This window comes from Trichomycterus rosablanca, chromosome 1, assembly GCF_030014385.1.
Source record: "Trichomycterus rosablanca isolate fTriRos1 chromosome 1, fTriRos1.hap1, whole genome shotgun sequence".
Lineage (NCBI taxonomy): Eukaryota > Metazoa > Chordata > Actinopteri > Siluriformes > Trichomycteridae > Trichomycterus > Trichomycterus rosablanca.
Genome location: NC_085988.1, coordinates 59,884,368 through 59,904,342, shown reverse-complemented (window position 1 = coordinate 59,904,342; position 19,975 = coordinate 59,884,368). Strand labels below are relative to the sequence as shown.

The 19,975-nt window shown below is 40.3% G+C and overlaps 1 protein-coding gene across 1 annotated transcript; it reads left to right on the top strand.

Annotated features, from left to right (window-relative positions):
- Positions 1-8,647: 8,647 nt before the first annotated feature.
- On the top strand, positions 8,648-19,661 carry tigarb (TP53 induced glycolysis regulatory phosphatase b). Its single transcript, XM_063004926.1, has 6 exons — positions 8,648-8,732; positions 15,681-15,718; positions 15,800-15,921; positions 17,843-17,920; positions 18,014-18,124; positions 18,936-19,661. Exons 1-6 carry the CDS (start codon positions 8,701-8,703, stop codon positions 19,329-19,331), a joined length of 777 nt encoding a protein of 258 aa, XP_062860996.1. The 5' UTR covers positions 8,648-8,700; the 3' UTR covers positions 19,332-19,661.
- The last annotated feature ends 314 nt before the right edge of the window (positions 19,662-19,975 follow it).

Genomic DNA, 19,975 nt, shown 5'->3' with positions numbered 1-19,975 from the left:
CACTGAATTCTGTAAAAGTACTCTTCAAGTGCACAGAAACACGACGCACAACGGCTGCAGAGCAGAACTGGGCCGATACCCGCTAATAATCAAAATCCAAAAAAGAGCCGTTAAATACTGGTTCCATTTAAAGAGCAGCGACCCCCAAACGTACCACAGCAAAGCCCTGCAATGCCAAGAGGTGAACACAGAGAAGAGTCCTCTCATCAAACTGGTCCTGAACCTCACTACACACACACAGTCTACACACACACACACACTACACAAATATACAGTACACAAACACACACATACTCTACACAAACACACACAGACACTGCACAAACACACATTACACAAGCACACACAGACTCTACACAAACACACACAGACCCTACACACACAGACACTGCACAAACACACAGTACACAAACACACACAAACACACAGTACACAAACACACACAGACACTGCACACACACATAGACTCTACACAAACACACATTACACAAACAAACACAAACTCTACACAAACACACACAGACACTACACAAACACACACAGACACTACACAAACACATACTACACAAACACACACCGATACCACACAAACACACACAGACACTACACAAACACATACTACACAAACACACACCGATACCACACAAACACACACAGACTCTACACACACACACACTACACACACAGACCCCACACACACACACATTACACACACAGACGCTACACACACACACACTACACACACAGATGCCACACAAACACACACAGACCCTACACAAGCACACACAGACTCTACACAAACACACACAGATACCACACAAACACACACAGACTCTACACACACACACAGACTCTACACACACACACACAGACTCTACACAAACACACACAGACTCTACACAAACATACGCAGACTATACACACACAGACTCTACACAAACACACACAGATACCACACAAACACACACCACACAAACACACACCACACAAACACACACAGACTCTACACAAACAGACTCTACACACACACACACAGACTCTACACAAACACACAGAGACTCTACACAAACACACACAGACTCTACACAAACACACACAGACTCTACACAAACACACACAGATACCACACAAACACACACAGACTCTACACAAACACACACAGATGCCACACAAACACACACAGACTCTACACAAACAGACTCTACACACACAGACACTACACAAACACACACAGACTCTACACAAACACACAGACTCTACACAAACACACATCACACAGACACACACAGACTCTACACGAACACACACAGACTCTACAAAAACACACACAAACTCTACACAGACTCTACAAAAACACACATCACACAGACACACACAGACTCTAAACAAACACACACAGTCACCGCACCGCATCAGGACCAGCCTCCCCTGAAATCAATCAACATTAGTAAAATTGTAGCATTTCAAAAAGAAAAGTACCTGAGTTATTGGAGAAGCCAAACACAAGCACAGAGTAAAATGCGGTGCTATTCGACCCTAAATCGACAGTACACTGTAGCTGATTACCTGAGTACAATGACTGACACCAAACTCAGAACCACACTGACAAAGTACAGACTCAACACCAACACCACAGAGACTGAGCTGCACTTCCTAACTGAGTGTCCAAAATACACTCACATACGGGAGGTGTACTACCAAAAATTCCAAAAACTTCACCCTGAATTCTGCTCCCTCACCAACACCCAGAAACTCTTCATCATGTTGGGAGAGGAGAAGAAGAGCAGCACAGTAGCAGCTCAGTATGTATCTGCCTGCCACAATCTGAGAGACACGGACTGATACAACCAAACACAGGAACAACCCTGATGGACCCACACAGAGACAATGTTTAATCTTTATTCTTCTACATCTGCCTTTATTCTAATTTCCTTTTTATGCGTCTGTTTTATTATTATCTAAAATTTTATATTTTTCCTAAAGTTATTTAGTTTTGTATAATTATATAAACATCTTTCCAGTGCCTTAGCAATACTGTAACCTCTTCAACAGTCATGCTAATAAAGCTCTTTGAATTGAATTGAATTGAGAGAGAGAGAGAGAGAGAGAGAGAGAGAGAGAGAGAGAGAGAACTCAGCGCTTTCCACAAATCAAATCAAATCACTTTATTGTCACGTCACATTAACACAGGTGTGAAAGGTGAGTGAAATGCTCAGGTGCTCAGTCCCTCCATAACAGAAAAGAGAAACAGGATCAATCCATCAAAGATGAGCTCCTTGGTTTTTCTGAATGCTAATCTTTACTAAATACTTATAAATACTGTCACCTGGGGTCCGTGTAGGTCCGTGTACCTTTGGTAATTCGTTTTTCACTTTAAATCCCAAAGTTGAAAAACAAGAAAACGGGTCGTTTTTTGTTTTTCGTTTCAAAAACCAATACTGAAAAACGGGAAAACGGGGCGTTATTCGTGTTTCGTTTTAAGATCAAAAATCAAATAACAAATAAGCAGAAATTGAAAAATGGGTCGTATTTTAATTTTCCAAAATCAACATTTTTTATCAGTTCAACCAGAAATAAAAGAGCGAGCGCGTGCACGTGCTGAGGTACACGCTTCATATAAAGTGTAAATCAGGTACAAGTGCTGAGAAGACGGAGCAAAAAGTTACAATAACGTTACACCGCGTCCCCTGTTCTGACTTTTGTGTCTGCTGTACTTTTTCCTGCCTTTGTTATTCACACAAGAACTATTTATCCTAAAAAAAAATAGGGGGCTATTCTAAGAAAAAGAATGCTGCATTATTTTTTACGTTATTATTATTATTACCGTATAGGACTCAGTTCTGTAATACAGGCATAACTAATCGTACATGTCACATAGTGGTGGTAAATTCGGTTCATTTTATGGACTCGGGTTAGTCTGAGTCACTCAGTAATGTGATTCGGTTCACTTGAGTCACTTGTACTGCCATCTTGATTGCGATTGATTTACTGCATGAAAATGCATCCAGATCTCACTTATCTTCCGTGCACTCACAGCCAGGGCCGATCAGAGGACCTATAGGATCCGGGTTCATTCAGATCTCAGACTCGTGATTCCTGATTCAGTACGAAGATTCGAATCCTTAACCGAGGCGATTCAATATTTCTTGTTCTCGGCCAATAAACATCCAAAAATTTATAAAATTGCACGAACTAACTCTGCAGTGAACAAGGAGCAACAACAATCAAATATATTTCAAAAAGTTATGTGGTAAATAATAGGCAGAACACTGATTAAAAAGAAGCATTAGATGTTGTATAGCTTCACCGTGACATGTACGAAAATCAAATAACAAATAAGCCTGTATTACGGTAATAGAACAGGGGACGCGGTGTAACGTTATTATGACTTTTTGCTCCGTCTTCTCAACACTTGTACCTGATTTACACTTTATATGAAGCGTGTACACGCACCTCAGCACGTGCACGCGCTCGCACTTTTATTTCTGGTTGAACTGATAAAAAATGTGGATTTTGGAAAATTAAAATACGACCCGTTTTTCAATTTCTGCTTATTCGTTATTTGATTTTTGATCTTAAAACGAAACACGAATAACGCCCCGTTTTCCCGTTTTTCAATATTGGTTTTTGAAACGAAAAACAAAAAACGACCCGTTTTCTTGTTTTTCAACTTTGGGATTTAAAGTGAAAAACGAATTACCAAAGGTACACGGACCGTACACGGACCTTTTTCCTGCCCTTGTAATTCACACAATAACTATTTATCCTAAACAAAATAGGGGGCTATTCTAAGAAAAAGAATGCTGCATTATTTTTTACATTATTATTATTATTACCGTATAGGACTCAGTTCTGTAATACAGGCATAACTAATCGTACATGTCACATAGTGGTGGTAAATTCGGTTCATTTTATGGACTCGGGTTAGTCTGAGTCACTCAGTAATGTGATTCGGTTCACTTGAGTCACTTGTACTGCCATCTTGATTGCGATTGATTTACTGCATGAAAATGCATCCAGATCTCACTTATCTTCCGTGCACTCACAGCCAGGGCCGATCAGAGGACCTATAGGATCCGGGTTCATTCAGATCTCAGACTCGTGATTCCTGATTCAGTACGAAGATTCGAATCCTTAACCGAGGCGATTCAATATTTCTTGTTCTCGGCCAATAAACATCCAAAAATTTATAAAATTGCACGAACTAACTCTGCAGTGAACAAGGAGCAACAACAATCAAATATATTTCAAAAAGTTATGTGGTAAATAATAGGCAGAACACTGATTAAAAAGAAGCATTAGATGTTGTATAGCTTCACCGTGACATGTACGAAAATCAAATAACAAATAAGCCTGTATTACGGTAATAGAACAGGGGACGCGGTGTAACGTTATTATGACTTTTTGCTCCGTCTTCTCAACACTTGTACCTGATTTACACTTTATATGAAGCGTGTACACGCACCTCAGCACGTGCACGCGCTCGCTCTTTTATTTCTGATTGAACTGATGAAAAATGTTGATTTTGGAAAATTAAAATACGACCCGTTTTTCAATTTCTGCTTATTTGTTATTTGATTTTTGATCTTAAAACGAAACACGAATAACGCCCCGTTTTCCCGTTTTTCAGTATTGGTTTTTGAAACGAAAAACAAAAAATGACCCGTTTTCTTGTTTTTCAACTTTGGGATTTAAAGTGAAAAACGAATTAATTCGTTTTTCACTTTAAATCCCAAAGTTGAAAAACAAGAAAACGGGTCGTTTTTCGTTTCAAAAACCAATATTGAAAAACGGGGCGTTATTCGTTTTTCGTTTTAAGATCAAAAATCAAATAACAAATAAGCAGAAATTGAAAAACGGGTCGTATTTTAATTTTCCAAAATCAACATTTTTTATCAGTTCAACCAGAAATAAAAGTGCGAGCGCGTGCACGCGCTGATGTGCGTATACATGCATTTATACATTCATATAAAGTGTCAATCAGGTACAAGTCATAATAACGTTACGCCTCGTCCCCTGTTATATTACCGTATAGAACTCGATTCTGTAATAAGAACTAATCGTACATGTCACGGTGAAACTATTACAAATATATTTGATTGTTGTTGCTCCTTGTTTACTGCAGAGTTAGTTCGTGCAATTTTATTAATTTTTGGATGTTTATTGGCCGAGAACAAGAATAATTGAATCGCCTCGGTTAAGGATTCGAATCTTCGTACTGAATCAGGAATCACGAGTCCGAGATCTCAATTAACCCGGATCCTATGAGTCCTCTGATTGGCACTGGCTCTGAGTGCATGGAAGACAAATGAGATCTGGATGCATTTTCATGCAGTAAATCAATCCCAATCAAGATGTCAGTACAAGTGACTCAAGTGAACCGAATCACATTACTGAGTGACTCAGACTAACCCGAGTCCATAAAATGAACCGAATTTACCACCACTATGTGACATGTACGATTAGTTATGCCTATATTACAGAACTGGATCCTATACGCAGTGGCGGAGCCAGACAATTTCCATAGGGGTGGCCAGACTGAGACCATTGCTCACACAGGGGTGGCACAGAAACTGATACCTTTTTTTATGTGGTCACTCACTCATTTACCTATACAGGCAGTAAGTGCCATGTAGAATTACATCACGAAGAATAATAAGCTTTTTTTCTCTCTTCATTTTCCCTGACAAGTGAAAAACCAGAATATAACCTTAACATTATGAGGAAGAATTTCAAAGCTATTCCTTTGCAATACATTATCATTTGGCTGCCAACTTGTGTGTAATGATGACTCATTTGAACCCCAGAACATGCCAGTGTGAATGCATGGAAAACAAATTTTAATTTTCTTTCAACAATATGATACAGACTGACCAACACTATTAAGCCAAATCAGCATTGAAAATAGTCTTTACTTTTAACAGCCTTCTACAATGCTGGAGCTTCTTAAAACGGAATATATTCTTTTAAATAGAAGTGTTATTTAACTGCTATTAAATTGTTTTCAAACAAAATCCGCCCAATTAGGCGGATAACCGCCCAATCTGGCAACACTGGAACGCGCAGAGCCCGGTTGCGCCTTTATTCGTAGCTCGCCACAAATACTACTAAATAGTAATAGTAGCACTATGTAGTACTGCTTCTGTAATTGTGTTGGTGGTTGACCTTTATGTCGTGTATTACTGCACGGTTTTGGGGGAGAACTACTTCTTTGAGGTGCGCTGTGGAATTGCGTCCCTGTGAGAACACCTGCGTGCAGAAATGCTTCCGCAAAAAAAGTTGCTGGCAAAGCGGTGATGGGGGGGCCGGAGGGGTGGCCGAAGATTCATTTATGGTGGCCATGGCCACCACTGGCCACCCCCTGGCTCCGCCCCTGCCTATACGGTAATAATAATAATAATGTAAAAAATAATGCAGCATTCTTTTTTCTTAGAATAGCCCCCTATTTTTTTTTAGGATAAATAGTTCTTGTGTGAATTACAAGGGCAGGAAAAAGTACGACAGACACAAAAGTCAGAACAGGGGACGCGGCGTAACGTTATTATGACTTTGTGCTCCGTCTTCTCAACACTTGTACCTGATTTACACTTTATATGAATGTATAAATGCATGTATACGCACTTCAGCGCGTGCACGCGCTCGCACTTTTATTTCTGGTTGAACTGATAAAAAATGTGGATTTTGGAAAATTAAAATACGACCCGTTTTTCAATTTCTGCTTATTCGTTATTTGATTTTTGATCTTAAAACGAAACACGAATAACGCCCCGTTTTCCCGTTTTTCAATATTGGTTTTTGAAACGAAAAACAAAAAACGACCCGTTTTCTTGTTTTTCAACTTTGGGATTTAAAGTGAAAAACGAATTACCAAAGGTACACGGACCGTACACGGACCTTTTTCCTGCCCTTGTAATTCACACAATAACTATTTATCCTAAACAAAATAGGGGGCTATTCTAAGAAAAAGAATGCTGCATTATTTTTTACATTATTATTATTATTACCGTATAGGACTCAGTTCTGTAATACAGGCATAACTAATCGTACATGTCACATAGTGGTGGTAAATTCGGTTCATTTTATGGACTCGGGTTAGTCTGAGTCACTCAGTAATGTGATTCGGTTCACTTGAGTCACTTGTCCTGACATCTTGATTGCGATTGATTTACTGCATGAAAATGCATCCAAATATCACTTATCTTCCGTGCACTCAGAGCCAGTGCCGATCAGAGGACTCATAGGATCCGGGTTCATTGAGATCTCGGACTCGTGATTCCTGATTCAGTACGAAGATTCGAATCCTTAACCGAGGCGATTCAATATTTCTTGTTCTCGGCCAATAAACATCCAAAAAATTATAAAATTGCACGAACTAACTCTGCAGTAAACAAGGAGCAACAACAATCAAATATATTTCAAAAAGTTATTTGGTAAATAATAAGCAGAACACTGATTAAAAAGAAGCATTAGATGTTGTAATAGTTTCACCGTGACATGTACGATTAGTTATGCCTGTATTACAGAATTGAGTCCTATACGGTAATAGAACAGGGGACGCGGTGTAACGTTATTATGACTTTGTGCTCCGTCTTCTCAACACTTGTACCTGATTTACACTTTATATGAAGCATGTATACTCACCTCAGCACGTGCACGCGCTCGCACTTTTATTTCTGGTTGAACTGATAAAAAATGTTGATTTTGGAAAATTAAAATACAACCCGTTTTTCAATTTCTGCTTATTTGTTATTTGATTTTTGATCTTAAAACGAAAAACGAATAACGCTCCGTTTTCTTGTTTTTCAACTTTGGGATTTAAAGTGAAAAACGAATTACCAAAGGTACACGGACCCACCTGGATGCTGATTTTTTCTTTTTGTTTTGCACATTTTCATTTATCTTTTGTTGAGTGTGAGTGATGCTTCGTTGATGTTGTGTTGTTTCACTCTAGATGCTTGTTTATTTTGTTTTGTTTATTAGGATTTTAACGTCACGTTTTACCCTTTGGTTACATTCATGACAGGAACATTCACCTCACTTGCATGTCTTTGGACTGTGGGAGGAAACCGGAGCACCCGGAGGAAACCCACGCAGACACCAGGAGAACATGCAAACTCCACACAGAAAGGACCCGGGCTCTTCACCTGGGGATCGAACCCAGGACCTTCTTGCCGTGCTACAGTGCCGCTCCACTCTAGATGCAAATTTACAAATAATATACACAATCAGATCTTTTTGTCTAATTGAGATGGGTCTTTGTTTTTGTATTTTATAATTTATTATTGGAGCACTCTGTTCCATGTTGAGTATATAAATAAAGCAACTTAAATAATAAACATTTGATACAATGTTTTTTTACATTAGTAATTAATTTTACATGTAATTTGGTAATAAATTAATTTAAGCAACAAAAAAATCTAAGGAGCCACTTGGGAGCCGAAAGAGCCGGCTCTTTTTAGTGAGCCGAGCCAAAAGAACCGGCTCTCTAAAAGGAGCCGAAATTCCCATCACTAAAATATTCGTGTATTAATCGTGCAGGAATGTGAATTCACCAACAGGTGGCGCGTTTATCTCAGGACACGTGGTTGCTCTTCTAGTGTTCCGTTAGATTACGTCATTACGGTGCGGCTCTGCATAAAGAAGGAAGTGCTACAGGCTCATCTCAGCTGCATTTTAAAAAGAGCCACTTTGTAATTAATAATGCTTACGATTGGTCTAACACTCGTCCGACAGTAAGTGTGTTTTATACTGCTGGATTACTGCATGCCTATAACTGGTCTAGTGTTCCTGTTGTCCATGTTTGTAACTGTTTTAGTATGAGTGAATAATAATTATGCTTTCACTTTATATATTACCATGACAGTAGTTGTACATAGCTTTACAATACCACGATACTTTTAATAATGTACCCTAATATCCTGTGTACCCTAATATCCTGTGTGCCCAATTGCATGTAGTGCACTAAATAACTGTAATAACTATGTGGACACCCCTTTCAGTAGTTATGTTTATCTGTTTTTAACCACATCCATTGATAACAGGTGTATAAAATCAATTATGTAACATTAAACATATGCTTTCAACAACACCCAAATATATGCTTGACAACACCCAGTCTAATTATTACATTTATTTGTTTCATATGCAACATTCAATTACAGCTGTAATAAATCACTTATATAAAGGAAATGATATGCTTTTAACTTTGCAGCAACAGTTTAGGAAAGGTCTTTTCTTATCCCGACATGACTGTGGTCCCTGTGTACCAGAGATGTTCACAAGTCACAAAATACGAGTCCGAGTCAAGTCACGAGTATTTAGGCAAGAGTCAGAGTCAAGTCACGAGTATTTAGGCAAGAGTCAGAGTCAAGTCACGAGTCTTTAGGCTAGAGTCAGTCAAGTCACGAGTCTTTAGGCTAGAGTCCGAGTCAAGTCACGAGTCTTTAGGCTAGAGTCCGAGTCAAGTCACGAGTCTTTAGGCTAGAGTCTGAGTCAAGTCACGAGTCTTTAGGCTAGAGTCCGAGTCAAGTCACGAGTCTTTAGACTAGAGTCCGAGTCAAGTCACAAGTCTTTAGGCTAGAGTCCGAGTCAAGTCACGAGTCTTTAGGCTAGAGTCAGAGTCAAGTCACGAGTCTTTAGGCTAGAGTCTGAGTCAAGTCACGAGTCTTTAGGCTAGAGTCCAAGTCAAGTCACGAGTCTTTAGACTAGAGTCCGAGTCAAGTCACAAGTCTTTAGGCTAGAGTCAGAGTCAAGTCACGAGTCTTTAGGCTAGAGTCCGAGTCAGGTCACGAGTCTTTAAGCAAGAGTCCGAGTCAAGTGACGAGTCTTTAAGCTAGAGTCCGAGTCAAGTCACGAGTCTTTAGGCTAGAATCCGAGTCAAGTCACGAGTCAATATAATAAACACAAAGCATATATTGGAAATGTAGCGTAGAAATAAACAAAAAATATCTAAGTTTAGATAAAAAACAACAACAGATCAGCAACTGTATTTTGCCGTTTTACTTAGTGCCTTACTTTCCTAGTCATTGTGCAAATGAATGTAATTTCCGTAACATTCCGTAAAAATTAAAATCAGAAGGTCTGATTGGTTCAGAAAGCGGTCTTTCAACCATTAGCGCCAATTCCGTAGGAGCGTTTTATTCACCCAGTTGTTCCTGTGAAGTGCACTACGTAGGGTATTCCACCATTTTAAGTGAGATTCCAATCCAAAGGTAACGAAAATGTTCAAATGAAGTGAACTTAAAACTGTGTAGGGAATAGGGAGCGACGCTTCATTACTACACCGGAAGCTGGCTGTAACATTTAACCATTGCGTGCGTTGCGGGTTAAGATGGCCGGAACGTTATTAGATAGCAGAATATTTATAATAATAATAATTATAATTATATATATATTTATTATTAAAATGACTCATAAACAAACGAGTTTATGTATACAGTGTATCACAAAAGTGAGTACACCCCTCACATTTCTGCAAATATTTCATTATATCTTTTCATGGGACAACACTATAGACATGAAACTTGGAGATAACTTAGAGTAGTCAGTGTACAGCTTGTATAGCAGTGTAGATTTACTGTCTTCTGAAAATAACTCAACACACAGCCATTAATGTCTAAATAGCTGGCAACATAAGTGAGTACACCCCACAGTGAACATGTCCAAATTGTGCCCAAAGTGTCAATATTTTGTGTGACCACCATTATTATCCAGCACTGCCTTAACCCTCCTGGGCATGGAATTCACCAGAGCTGCACAGGTTGCTACTGGAATCCTCTTCCACTCCTCCATGATGACATCACGGAGCTGGTGGATGTTAGACACCTTGAACTCCTCCACCTTCCACTTGAGGATGCGCCACAGGTGCTCAATTGGGTTTAGTCCATCACCTTTACCTTCAGCTTCCTCAGCAAGGCAGTTGTCATCTTGGAGGTTGTGTTTGGGGTCGTTATCCTGTTGGAAAACTGCCATGAGGCCCAGTTTTTGAAGGGAGGGGATCATGCTCTGTTTCAGAATGTCACAGTACATGTTGGAATTCATGTTTCCCTCAATGAACCGCAGCTCCCCAGTGCCAGCAACACTCATGCAGCCCAAGACCATGATGCTACCACCACCATGCTTGACTGTAGGCAAGATACAGTTGTCTTGGTACTTCTCACCAGGGCGCCGCCACACATGCTGGACACCATCTGAGCCAAACAAGTTTATCTTGGTCTCGTCAGACAACAGGGCATTCCAGTAATCCATGTTCTTGGACTGCTTGTCTTCAGCAAACTGTTTGCTGGCTTTCTTGTGCGTCAGCTTCCTTCTGGGATGACGACCATGCAGACCGAGTTGATGCAGTGTGCGGCGTATGGTCTGAGCACTGACAGGCTGACCTCCCACGTCTTCAACCTCTGCAGCAATGCTGGAGAGGTTGCCAAACAAGTTTATCTTGGTCTCGTCAGACAACAGGGCATTCCAGTAATCCATGTTCTTGGACTGCTTGTCTTCAGCAAACTGTTTGCTGGCTTTCTTGTGCGTCAGCTTCCTTCTGGGATGACGACCATGCAGACCGAGTTGATGCAGTGTGCGGCGTATGGTCTGAGCACTGACAGGCTGACCTCCCACGTCTTCAACCTCTGCAGCAATGCTGGCAGCGTTCATGTGTTTATTTTTTAAAGCCAACCTCTGGATATGACGCCGAACACGTGGACTCAACTTCTTTGGTCGACCCTGGCGAAGCCTGTTCCGAGTGGAACCTGTCCTGGAAAACCGCTGTATGACCTTGGCCACCATGCTGTAGCTCAGTTTCAGGGTGTTAGCAATCTTCTTATAGCCCAGGCCATCTTTGTGAAGAGCAACAATTCTATTTCTCACATCCTCAGAGAGTTCTTTGCCATGAGGTGCCATGTTGAATATCCAGTGGCCAGTATGAGAGAATTGTACCCAAAACACCAAATTTAACAGCCCTGCTCCCCATTTACACCTGTGACCTTGACACATGACACCAGGGAGGGACAACGACACATTTGGGCACAATTTGGACATGTTCACTGTGGGGTGTACTCACTTATGTTGCCAGCTATTTAGACATTAATGGCTGTGTGTTGAGTTATTTTCAGAAGACAGTAAATCTACACTGCTATACAAGCTGTACACTGACTACTCTAAGTTATATCCAAGTTTCATGTCTATAGTGTTGTCCCATGAAAAGATATAATGAAATATTTGCAAAAAAGTGTGAGGGGTGTACTCATTTTTGTGATACACTGTGTATATATATATATATATATATATATATATATATATATATATATATATATATATATATATATATATATACAGTGTATCACAAAAGTGAGTACACCCCTCACATTTCTGCAGATTTTTAAGTATATCTTTTCATGGGACAACACTGACAAAATGACACTTTGACACAATGAAAAGTAGTCTGTGTGCAGCTTATATAACAGTGTAAATTTATTCTTCCCTCAAAATAACTCAATATACAGCCATTAATGTCTAAACCACCGGCAACAAAAGTGAGTACACCCCTTAGTGAAAGTTCCTGAAGTGTCAATATTTTGTGTGGCCACCATTATTTCCCAGAACTGCCTTAACTCTCCTGTGCATGGAGTTTACCAGAGCTTCACAGGTTGCCACTGGAATGCTTTTCCACTCCTCCATGACGACATCACGGAGCTGGCGGATATTCGAGACTTTGCGCTCCTCCACCTTCCGCTTGAGGATGCCCCAAAGATGTTCTATTGGGTTTAGGTCTGGAGACATGCTTGGCCAGTCCATTACCTTTACCCTCAGCCTCTTCAATAAAGCAGTGGTCGTCTTAGAGGTGTGTTTGGGGTCATTATCATGCTGGAACACTGCCCTGCGACCCATTTTCCGGAGGGAGGGGATCATGCTCTGCTTCAGTATTTCACAGTACTTATTGGAGTTCATGTGTCCCTCAATGAAATGTAACTCCCCAACACCTGCTGCACTCATGCAGCCCCAGACCATGGCATTCCCACCACCATGCTTGACTGTAGGCATGACACACTTATCTTTGTACTCCTCACCTGATTGCCGCCACACATGCTTGAGACCATCTGAACCAAACAAATTAATCTTGGTCTCATCAGACCATTGGACATGGTTCCAGTAATCCATGTCCTTTGTTGACATGTCTTCAGCAAACTGTTTGCGGGCTTTCTTGTGTAGAGACTTCAGAAGAGGCTTCCTTCTGGGGTGACAGCCATGCAGACCAATTTGATGTAGTGTGCGGCGTATGGTCTGAGCACTGACAGGCTGACCCCCCACCTTTTCAATCTCTGCAGCAATGCTGACAGCACTCCTTCGCCTATCTTTCAAAGACAGCAGTTGGATGTGACGCTGAGCACGTGCACTCAGCTTCTTTGGACGACCAACGCGAGGTCTGTTCTGAGTGGACCCTGCTCTTTTAAAATGCTGGATGATCTTGGCCACTGTGCTGCAGCTCAGTTTCAGGGTGTTGGCAATCTTCTTGTAGCCTTGGCCATCTTCATGTAGCGCAACAATTCGTCTTTTAAGATCCTCAGAGAGTTCTTTGCCATGAGGTGCCATGTTGGAACTTTCAGTGACCAGTATGAGAGAGTGTGAGAGCTGTACTACTAAATTGAACACACCTGCTCCCTATGCACACCTGAGACCTAGTAACACTAACAAATCACATGACATTTTGGAGGGAAAATGACAAGCAGTGCTCAATTTGGACATTTAGGGGTGTAGTCTCTTAGGGGTGTACTCACTTTTGTTGCCGGTGGTTTAGACATTAATGGCTGTATATTGAGTTATTTTGAGGGAAGAATAAATTTACACTGTTATATAAGCTGCACACAGACTACTTTTCATTATGTCAAAGTGTCATTTTGTCAGTGTTGTCCCATGAAAAGATATACTTAAATATCTGCAGAAATGTGAGGGGTGTACTCACTTTTGTGATACACTGTGTATATATATATATATATAATTACATATATATAATTGTCACACGTAACTAATGTTAACACATGCTGATGCTAGGGACTCGTTTGTTTACGAGTCATTTTTTTGCAAGTCATGAGTCAAGTCCGAGTCATTTGAAACGAGTCCGAGTTGAGTCTGAAGTCGAGTCTGAAGTCACAGCATCTCTGCTGTGTACAAAGCAAGGTCAATAAAGATATTGAGAAACGCATGGTTTAAAGAAACTCAAGTGGCCTGCACAGAGCCCTGACCTCAGGCCCTTTCCAGCTTTAGCATAAACTAAAACATCAGCTGAAGCTTTTTTGACCAACATCAGACAATGTTTAATACAAACCAATCTAGTTGTATCCAATTACCCGACTGTATTACACTTCCTCTTTACTGATGCTGATCTCCACTTCTGATTGAGGAGAGCTGAGACTGACACACACCCCCTCCGACACGTGTTCAGTAGCCGACTGCATCTTTTCACCAGCACGAGGCGAGTTCATATGTGGATCAGCTTTGTGTATGGAGAGAGACACCCTGATCAAGGCATTATTCCTTGACTCTGTGCAGGCACCATCAACCAGCCAGCAGAGGTCGTAATTGCATCAGTTATGAGTCCCTATCCGGCTCCCACCCTGTATGTACAACAATCATTGTTCATGCAGCCACCCAGCCCAGCTGGATGCAGAGCTGAGTTTCGAACCGACGAGTTTGAAATGTCAGCTCTGGTGTGCCAGCATGTTTTTCAATACAAATGCTTTATGATTAAATGAGCACAAATTCCCACAGACACAGCCTTGTGAGAAGTCTTCTCAGAGGACTGGCTGCTGTTATAGCTAAAAAAAAAAAAATCACATCGAGATTACTATATTGTAATTCCGATTGTTTTTTTAAATAGAATGTCCAACAAGCTCATGGTCAAGCATCCACATACATACTTTAATCTTTTATATGTTTTAGGTTTGCTGACTTGCTGAATGGAACAGTTAGTTTAACACTAATCCATACAGAGCAGATGCCATCATTGTAATCTTTTTTTATATATATTTATTTTGTTTTTGCATTTTCTCCCCTTTTTCTCTCGACTTTTTAGCCCACTGATTTGAGTAGAACAAAGCTAACCCACGCCCCCTCCAGCCGTATGCATTTTGTCACCTACACTAGGCGAGTGCATATATGCGAATTAGCCTTGTGTACGGAGAGACACACCCTGATCCGCACTCTTACCCCGCCTCTGTGCAGGCGCCATCAATCAGCCAGCAGAGGTCGTAGTTGCATCAGTTGCGAGGAGTCCCTATCTGGCTTAATACCCCACCCCTATATAAACAACAGGCAAATCGTTGTTCATGTGGCCGCTCAGCCCAGCCGGATGGCAGAGCCAAGATTCGATACGATGTATTCGAGATCTCAGCTCTGGTGCGCTAGCTTGTGTTTTTACCGCTGCGCCACCTGAGCGGAATCATTGTAATCTTTAAACCCTTTTTGTGAATCAATATTTCAAAAGGTGTCCACCAGCAACATCAATAAATCAGCATTAAGAAAATAAATACAACCAAAAATAGTGTTCCATCCCTTTAAACAGATGCAAATACTTTTAATATCTAATAAAGATACATTGAACCTGTACTGGTGATCCAAAACATTACTAACTAGGAACAGGAGTCTTAGTGTGTTCTCCAGAGTTTTCTAATGTGTCCTCTACTTTCTTATAGTGGTGAAACACAGTACAACAAAGACAAACTGCTGCAAGGTAAATATGTAAACATGAAATATCTTACATTGGCCATATAAGCTACAGATATGTGGATAAATTGTGTGTGTGTGTGTGTAGGTCAGGGTGTTGACACTCCACTCTCAGAAGTGGGGCTGAGGCAGGCAGAAGCTGTAGGCCACTACTTGAAAGACCTTTACTTCACCAATGCTTTCAGCAGCAATCTACAGAGAGCCAAAAAGGTGTGTTTAGAATGTACACTCAACTGCCAGTTTCTTTGATTAATTATAATAATACATTTAAACAAAGGGTTTGAATTAATAATCTGAATAGTTTGGTGAATTTAAGCTTTTAGTTTTAGATTTCAAACAAAGTTTCAAGAAATACATTTCATGTATTATTATACAACCCCAAATCAGAAAAAGTTGGGACAGTATGGAAAATGCTAATAAAAAAATGCAGTGTTCCTTAAATTTACTTTTATTTGATTGCAGACAGTTTGAACCCAAGATATTTCATGTTTTATCTGCTCAACTTAATTTCATTTATTAATATACCTCCATTCCTGCATTTCAGGCCATGCACATTCAAAAAAAAAGTTGGGACAGGGGCAATTTAGGGCTAGTAATGAGGCAAAACAACTAAATAATGATGTGATTCCAAACAGGTGATGTCAACAGGTGATTGTAATCATGGTTTGGTACAAAAGCAGCATCCAGGAAAGGTTGAGTCTTTGATGAGCAAAGATGATCAGAGGATCTCCAGTTTGTCAACACGTGAGAAAATGATTAAAATGTTTGAAAACAATGAACCTCTATAAAAGATTAGAGGGGATTTGCATATTTCTCCCTCTACAGTGCATAATATCATTAAATGATTTAAGACATGAGGGGGAATTTCAGTGTGTAAAGGCCAAGGGCGCAAGCTTAAGCTGAACACCCATGATCTTCAATCCCTCAGGTGGCACAGCATCAAGAACCGCCTCTCAACAATAGCTGATATAACCACATGGGTGAGAGATTACTTCGGCAAACCTTTGTCAAGCACTACAATACAGAGTTACATGCACAAATGCCACTTACAACTTTACTGTGCAAAAAAGAAGCCTTATGTTAACCCTTTCCAGAAGCAGCGTTGACTTCTCTGAGCTTTGAGACATCTAGGATGGACCATCACACAGTGGAAACTTGTATTGTGGTCAGATGAATCAGCATTCCAGATCTTTTTTTGGAAAAAAATGGATGCCGTGTGCTCCGAACCAAAGACGAAAAGGACCATCCACACTGTTATTAGCAACAAGTCCAAAAGCCAGGGTGTGTCAAGATATGGGGCTGTGTCAGTGCCCTTGGCAAAGGTCATTTACACTTCTGTGATGGCAGCATTAATGCAGAAAAGTACATTGAGATCTTAGAGCAACATATGCTGCCTTCAAGACGTCATCTTTTCCAGGGACGTCCATGCATTTTTCAACAAGACAATACAAAACCACATGCTGCTCACATTACAAAGACATGGCTGCAGAAGAAGAGGGTACGGGTACTGGACTGGCCTGCCTGCAGTCCTGACCTGTCCCCAATAGAGAATTTTGAAATGAAAAATGTGACAACGACGACCCCGTACTGTTGCACATCTTAAGACGTGTTTGCAGGAAGAATGGGACAAAATAAAAGCTGAAACACTAAATTACTTGGTATCCTCGGTGCCAAAACGTCTTTTAAGTGTGGTGAAAAGGAATGGCAACATTACTAAGTAATAAATGCTTTACTGTCCCAACTTTTTTTGGAATGTGTTGCAGGCCTGAAATGCAGGAATGGATGTTTATTAATAAATGAAATGAAGTTGAGCAGAAAAAACATTAAATATCTCAGGTTCATCCTGTCTGCAATGAAATAAAAGTCAAAGTAAATGTAAGAAACTCTGTGTTTTTTATTATTTGCATTTTCCATGCTGTCCCAACTTTTTCTGATTTGGGGTTGTAGGTGAGTAAGTGTAGATTAATGAGAAATGGCAGTTATATTTATACAACACCATACAAACAGTAAAGTGCACAAAAACCAAAGAGTTCTGAATACTAACAGAATTCACTGTAGACTACAAATACATTTTATATCCTAAAAAATATTTTATTTAGCTAGAGATTAATGTAGTACCTTCCTTTCTTAGACTGCTGAGATCATTCTAAAACACAACATCCAGTCCTCTGACATTGCTATTGTTATGGATCCTTTACTCAGAGAGAGGGTGAGTTTGCAATCAGAGTTTGTTTGGTGTGATTTCCAAACTACCTGTACACATTTCTATGTAATAATTCTCACCATGCAATGCATTTGGCAGGGCTTTGGGGTGGCAGAGGGCCGTCCCAAAGAAGACCTAAAGAACATGGCCAATGCAGCAGGGATGGCCTGCAGAGATTTCACACCACCTGGAGGAGAGACATTGGAGCAGGTAAACTAAAAGTTTACTCTCTTAACATCCACTATTATTCCAACCATTTTATCAGCTCCACTTACCATATAGAAGCACTTTGAAGTTTTACAATTACTGACTGTAGTCCATCTGTTTCTCTACATACCTTTTTAGCCTGCTTTCACCTGTTCTTCAATGGTCAGGACCCCCACAGAACAACCAAAGAGCAGGTATTATTTAGGTTTTGAATCATTCTCAGCCCATTCTCAGGTGGATTATTCTCAGTCCAGCAGTGACACTGAGGTGTTTAAAAACTCCATCAGTGCTGCTGTGTCTTATCCACTCATACCAGCACAACACACACTAACACACCACCACCATGTCAGTGTCACTGCAGTGCTGAGAATGATCCACCACCCAAATAATACCTACTCTGTAGTGGTCCTGTGGGGGTCCTGACCATTGAAGAACAGGGTGAAAGGGGGCTAACAAAGCATGCAGAGAAACAGATGGACTACAGTCAGTAATTGTAGAACTACAAAGTGCTTCTATATGGTAAGTGGAGCTGATAAAATGGGCAGTGAGTGCAGAAACAAAGAGGTGGTTTTAATGTTATGACTGATCGGTGTATATCATATTGTGCATGGTGTCGCAATCAGCACAGCATCATTTTGTCATATTACTAGTCTCTATTAAATACTACCTTTCACTGGATAAACCAAGAGGATGGTGCTGTTAAACTTTCTGTACAATAATGCTAGCATTCAGTAAAGAGGTTGTAAGCATGTAGTTAATGCAGTAAAAAGGTGGGATATCAGCTTAAGGTGTAGACATGTGTGTGTGTGTCCAGGTGAAGACACGCTTCTGCAAGTTTCTCAAGTCTATGTTCCAGCGGATGCAGGATGAACACGCTCCCAGCGCATGTCCCAATCCTAGCCCAGTTCTTCCCAAATTCATGATTGCAGGACTTGCTAATGATGGAGTTGAAAACTTACATGCCCACACGCTAGTGGTGAGCCATGGCGCCTTCATCCGGGTAGCAGTACGTCACTTTGTGGAGAGTTTGCACTGCATCCTGCCAGAGGGGCTGAAGATGAATCAGGTGTACTCAGCCTGCCCCAATACCGGCATCTGCAGGTTCATCATTACATTGCAAGTGGAAGAAAGCATACCAAGGCCAGTTGCATTCCACTGCATCTTTATTAACAGGAGAAATCACCTGGCCAGCGTTAAAGACTCACTGTAAAGACTTTGTATGGGATTAAACTTCCTAAATGCAACTGTGTAGTTTCAAGCAGAAGAGGTTTCTGTCAGGAATTCTGCACAATACCTACGGTTTTACCTACAATACAATACCTACAATAGTATCTGTGTTATCTGTAATTGTTATTTATGGTCCTAAGAAATTTGTGGATATCATTTCAAGCTGTTTTAAATTTAAAGTGTGTGAATGGAAAAGGAATACACTTGTGCAATACCTATGTCATATGTATTATTATGGATTATGAAAGCTTAATTCAAGTCCGTTTGACTGACTAGATGTATTTTACAATGCACTTTTTTGTGAAACACTAATATGTGTATAATTTGCTTTACTAAATAAAGTTAATGTATAATTAAATGTGCCATGTGAAAAATACAAACCCTATTTCTGAAAAAGTTGGGACAGAGTTTATAGAAAACTCAAATGTATAGAATATTCATTTTTAAACATACCACAATAAGCAGTTGTGCTAAACTTTGTGAGGATTAGTCAATAAGTTTAAAAACATTTGTGAGCACAAGATTGCAAACCAACTGCTTGTATATACAGTATATATATATAAAACTTGATCGGATATTGGAATGAAAAAAACATGTAATCCCATCCGTAACAAGGTGCATTTTGAT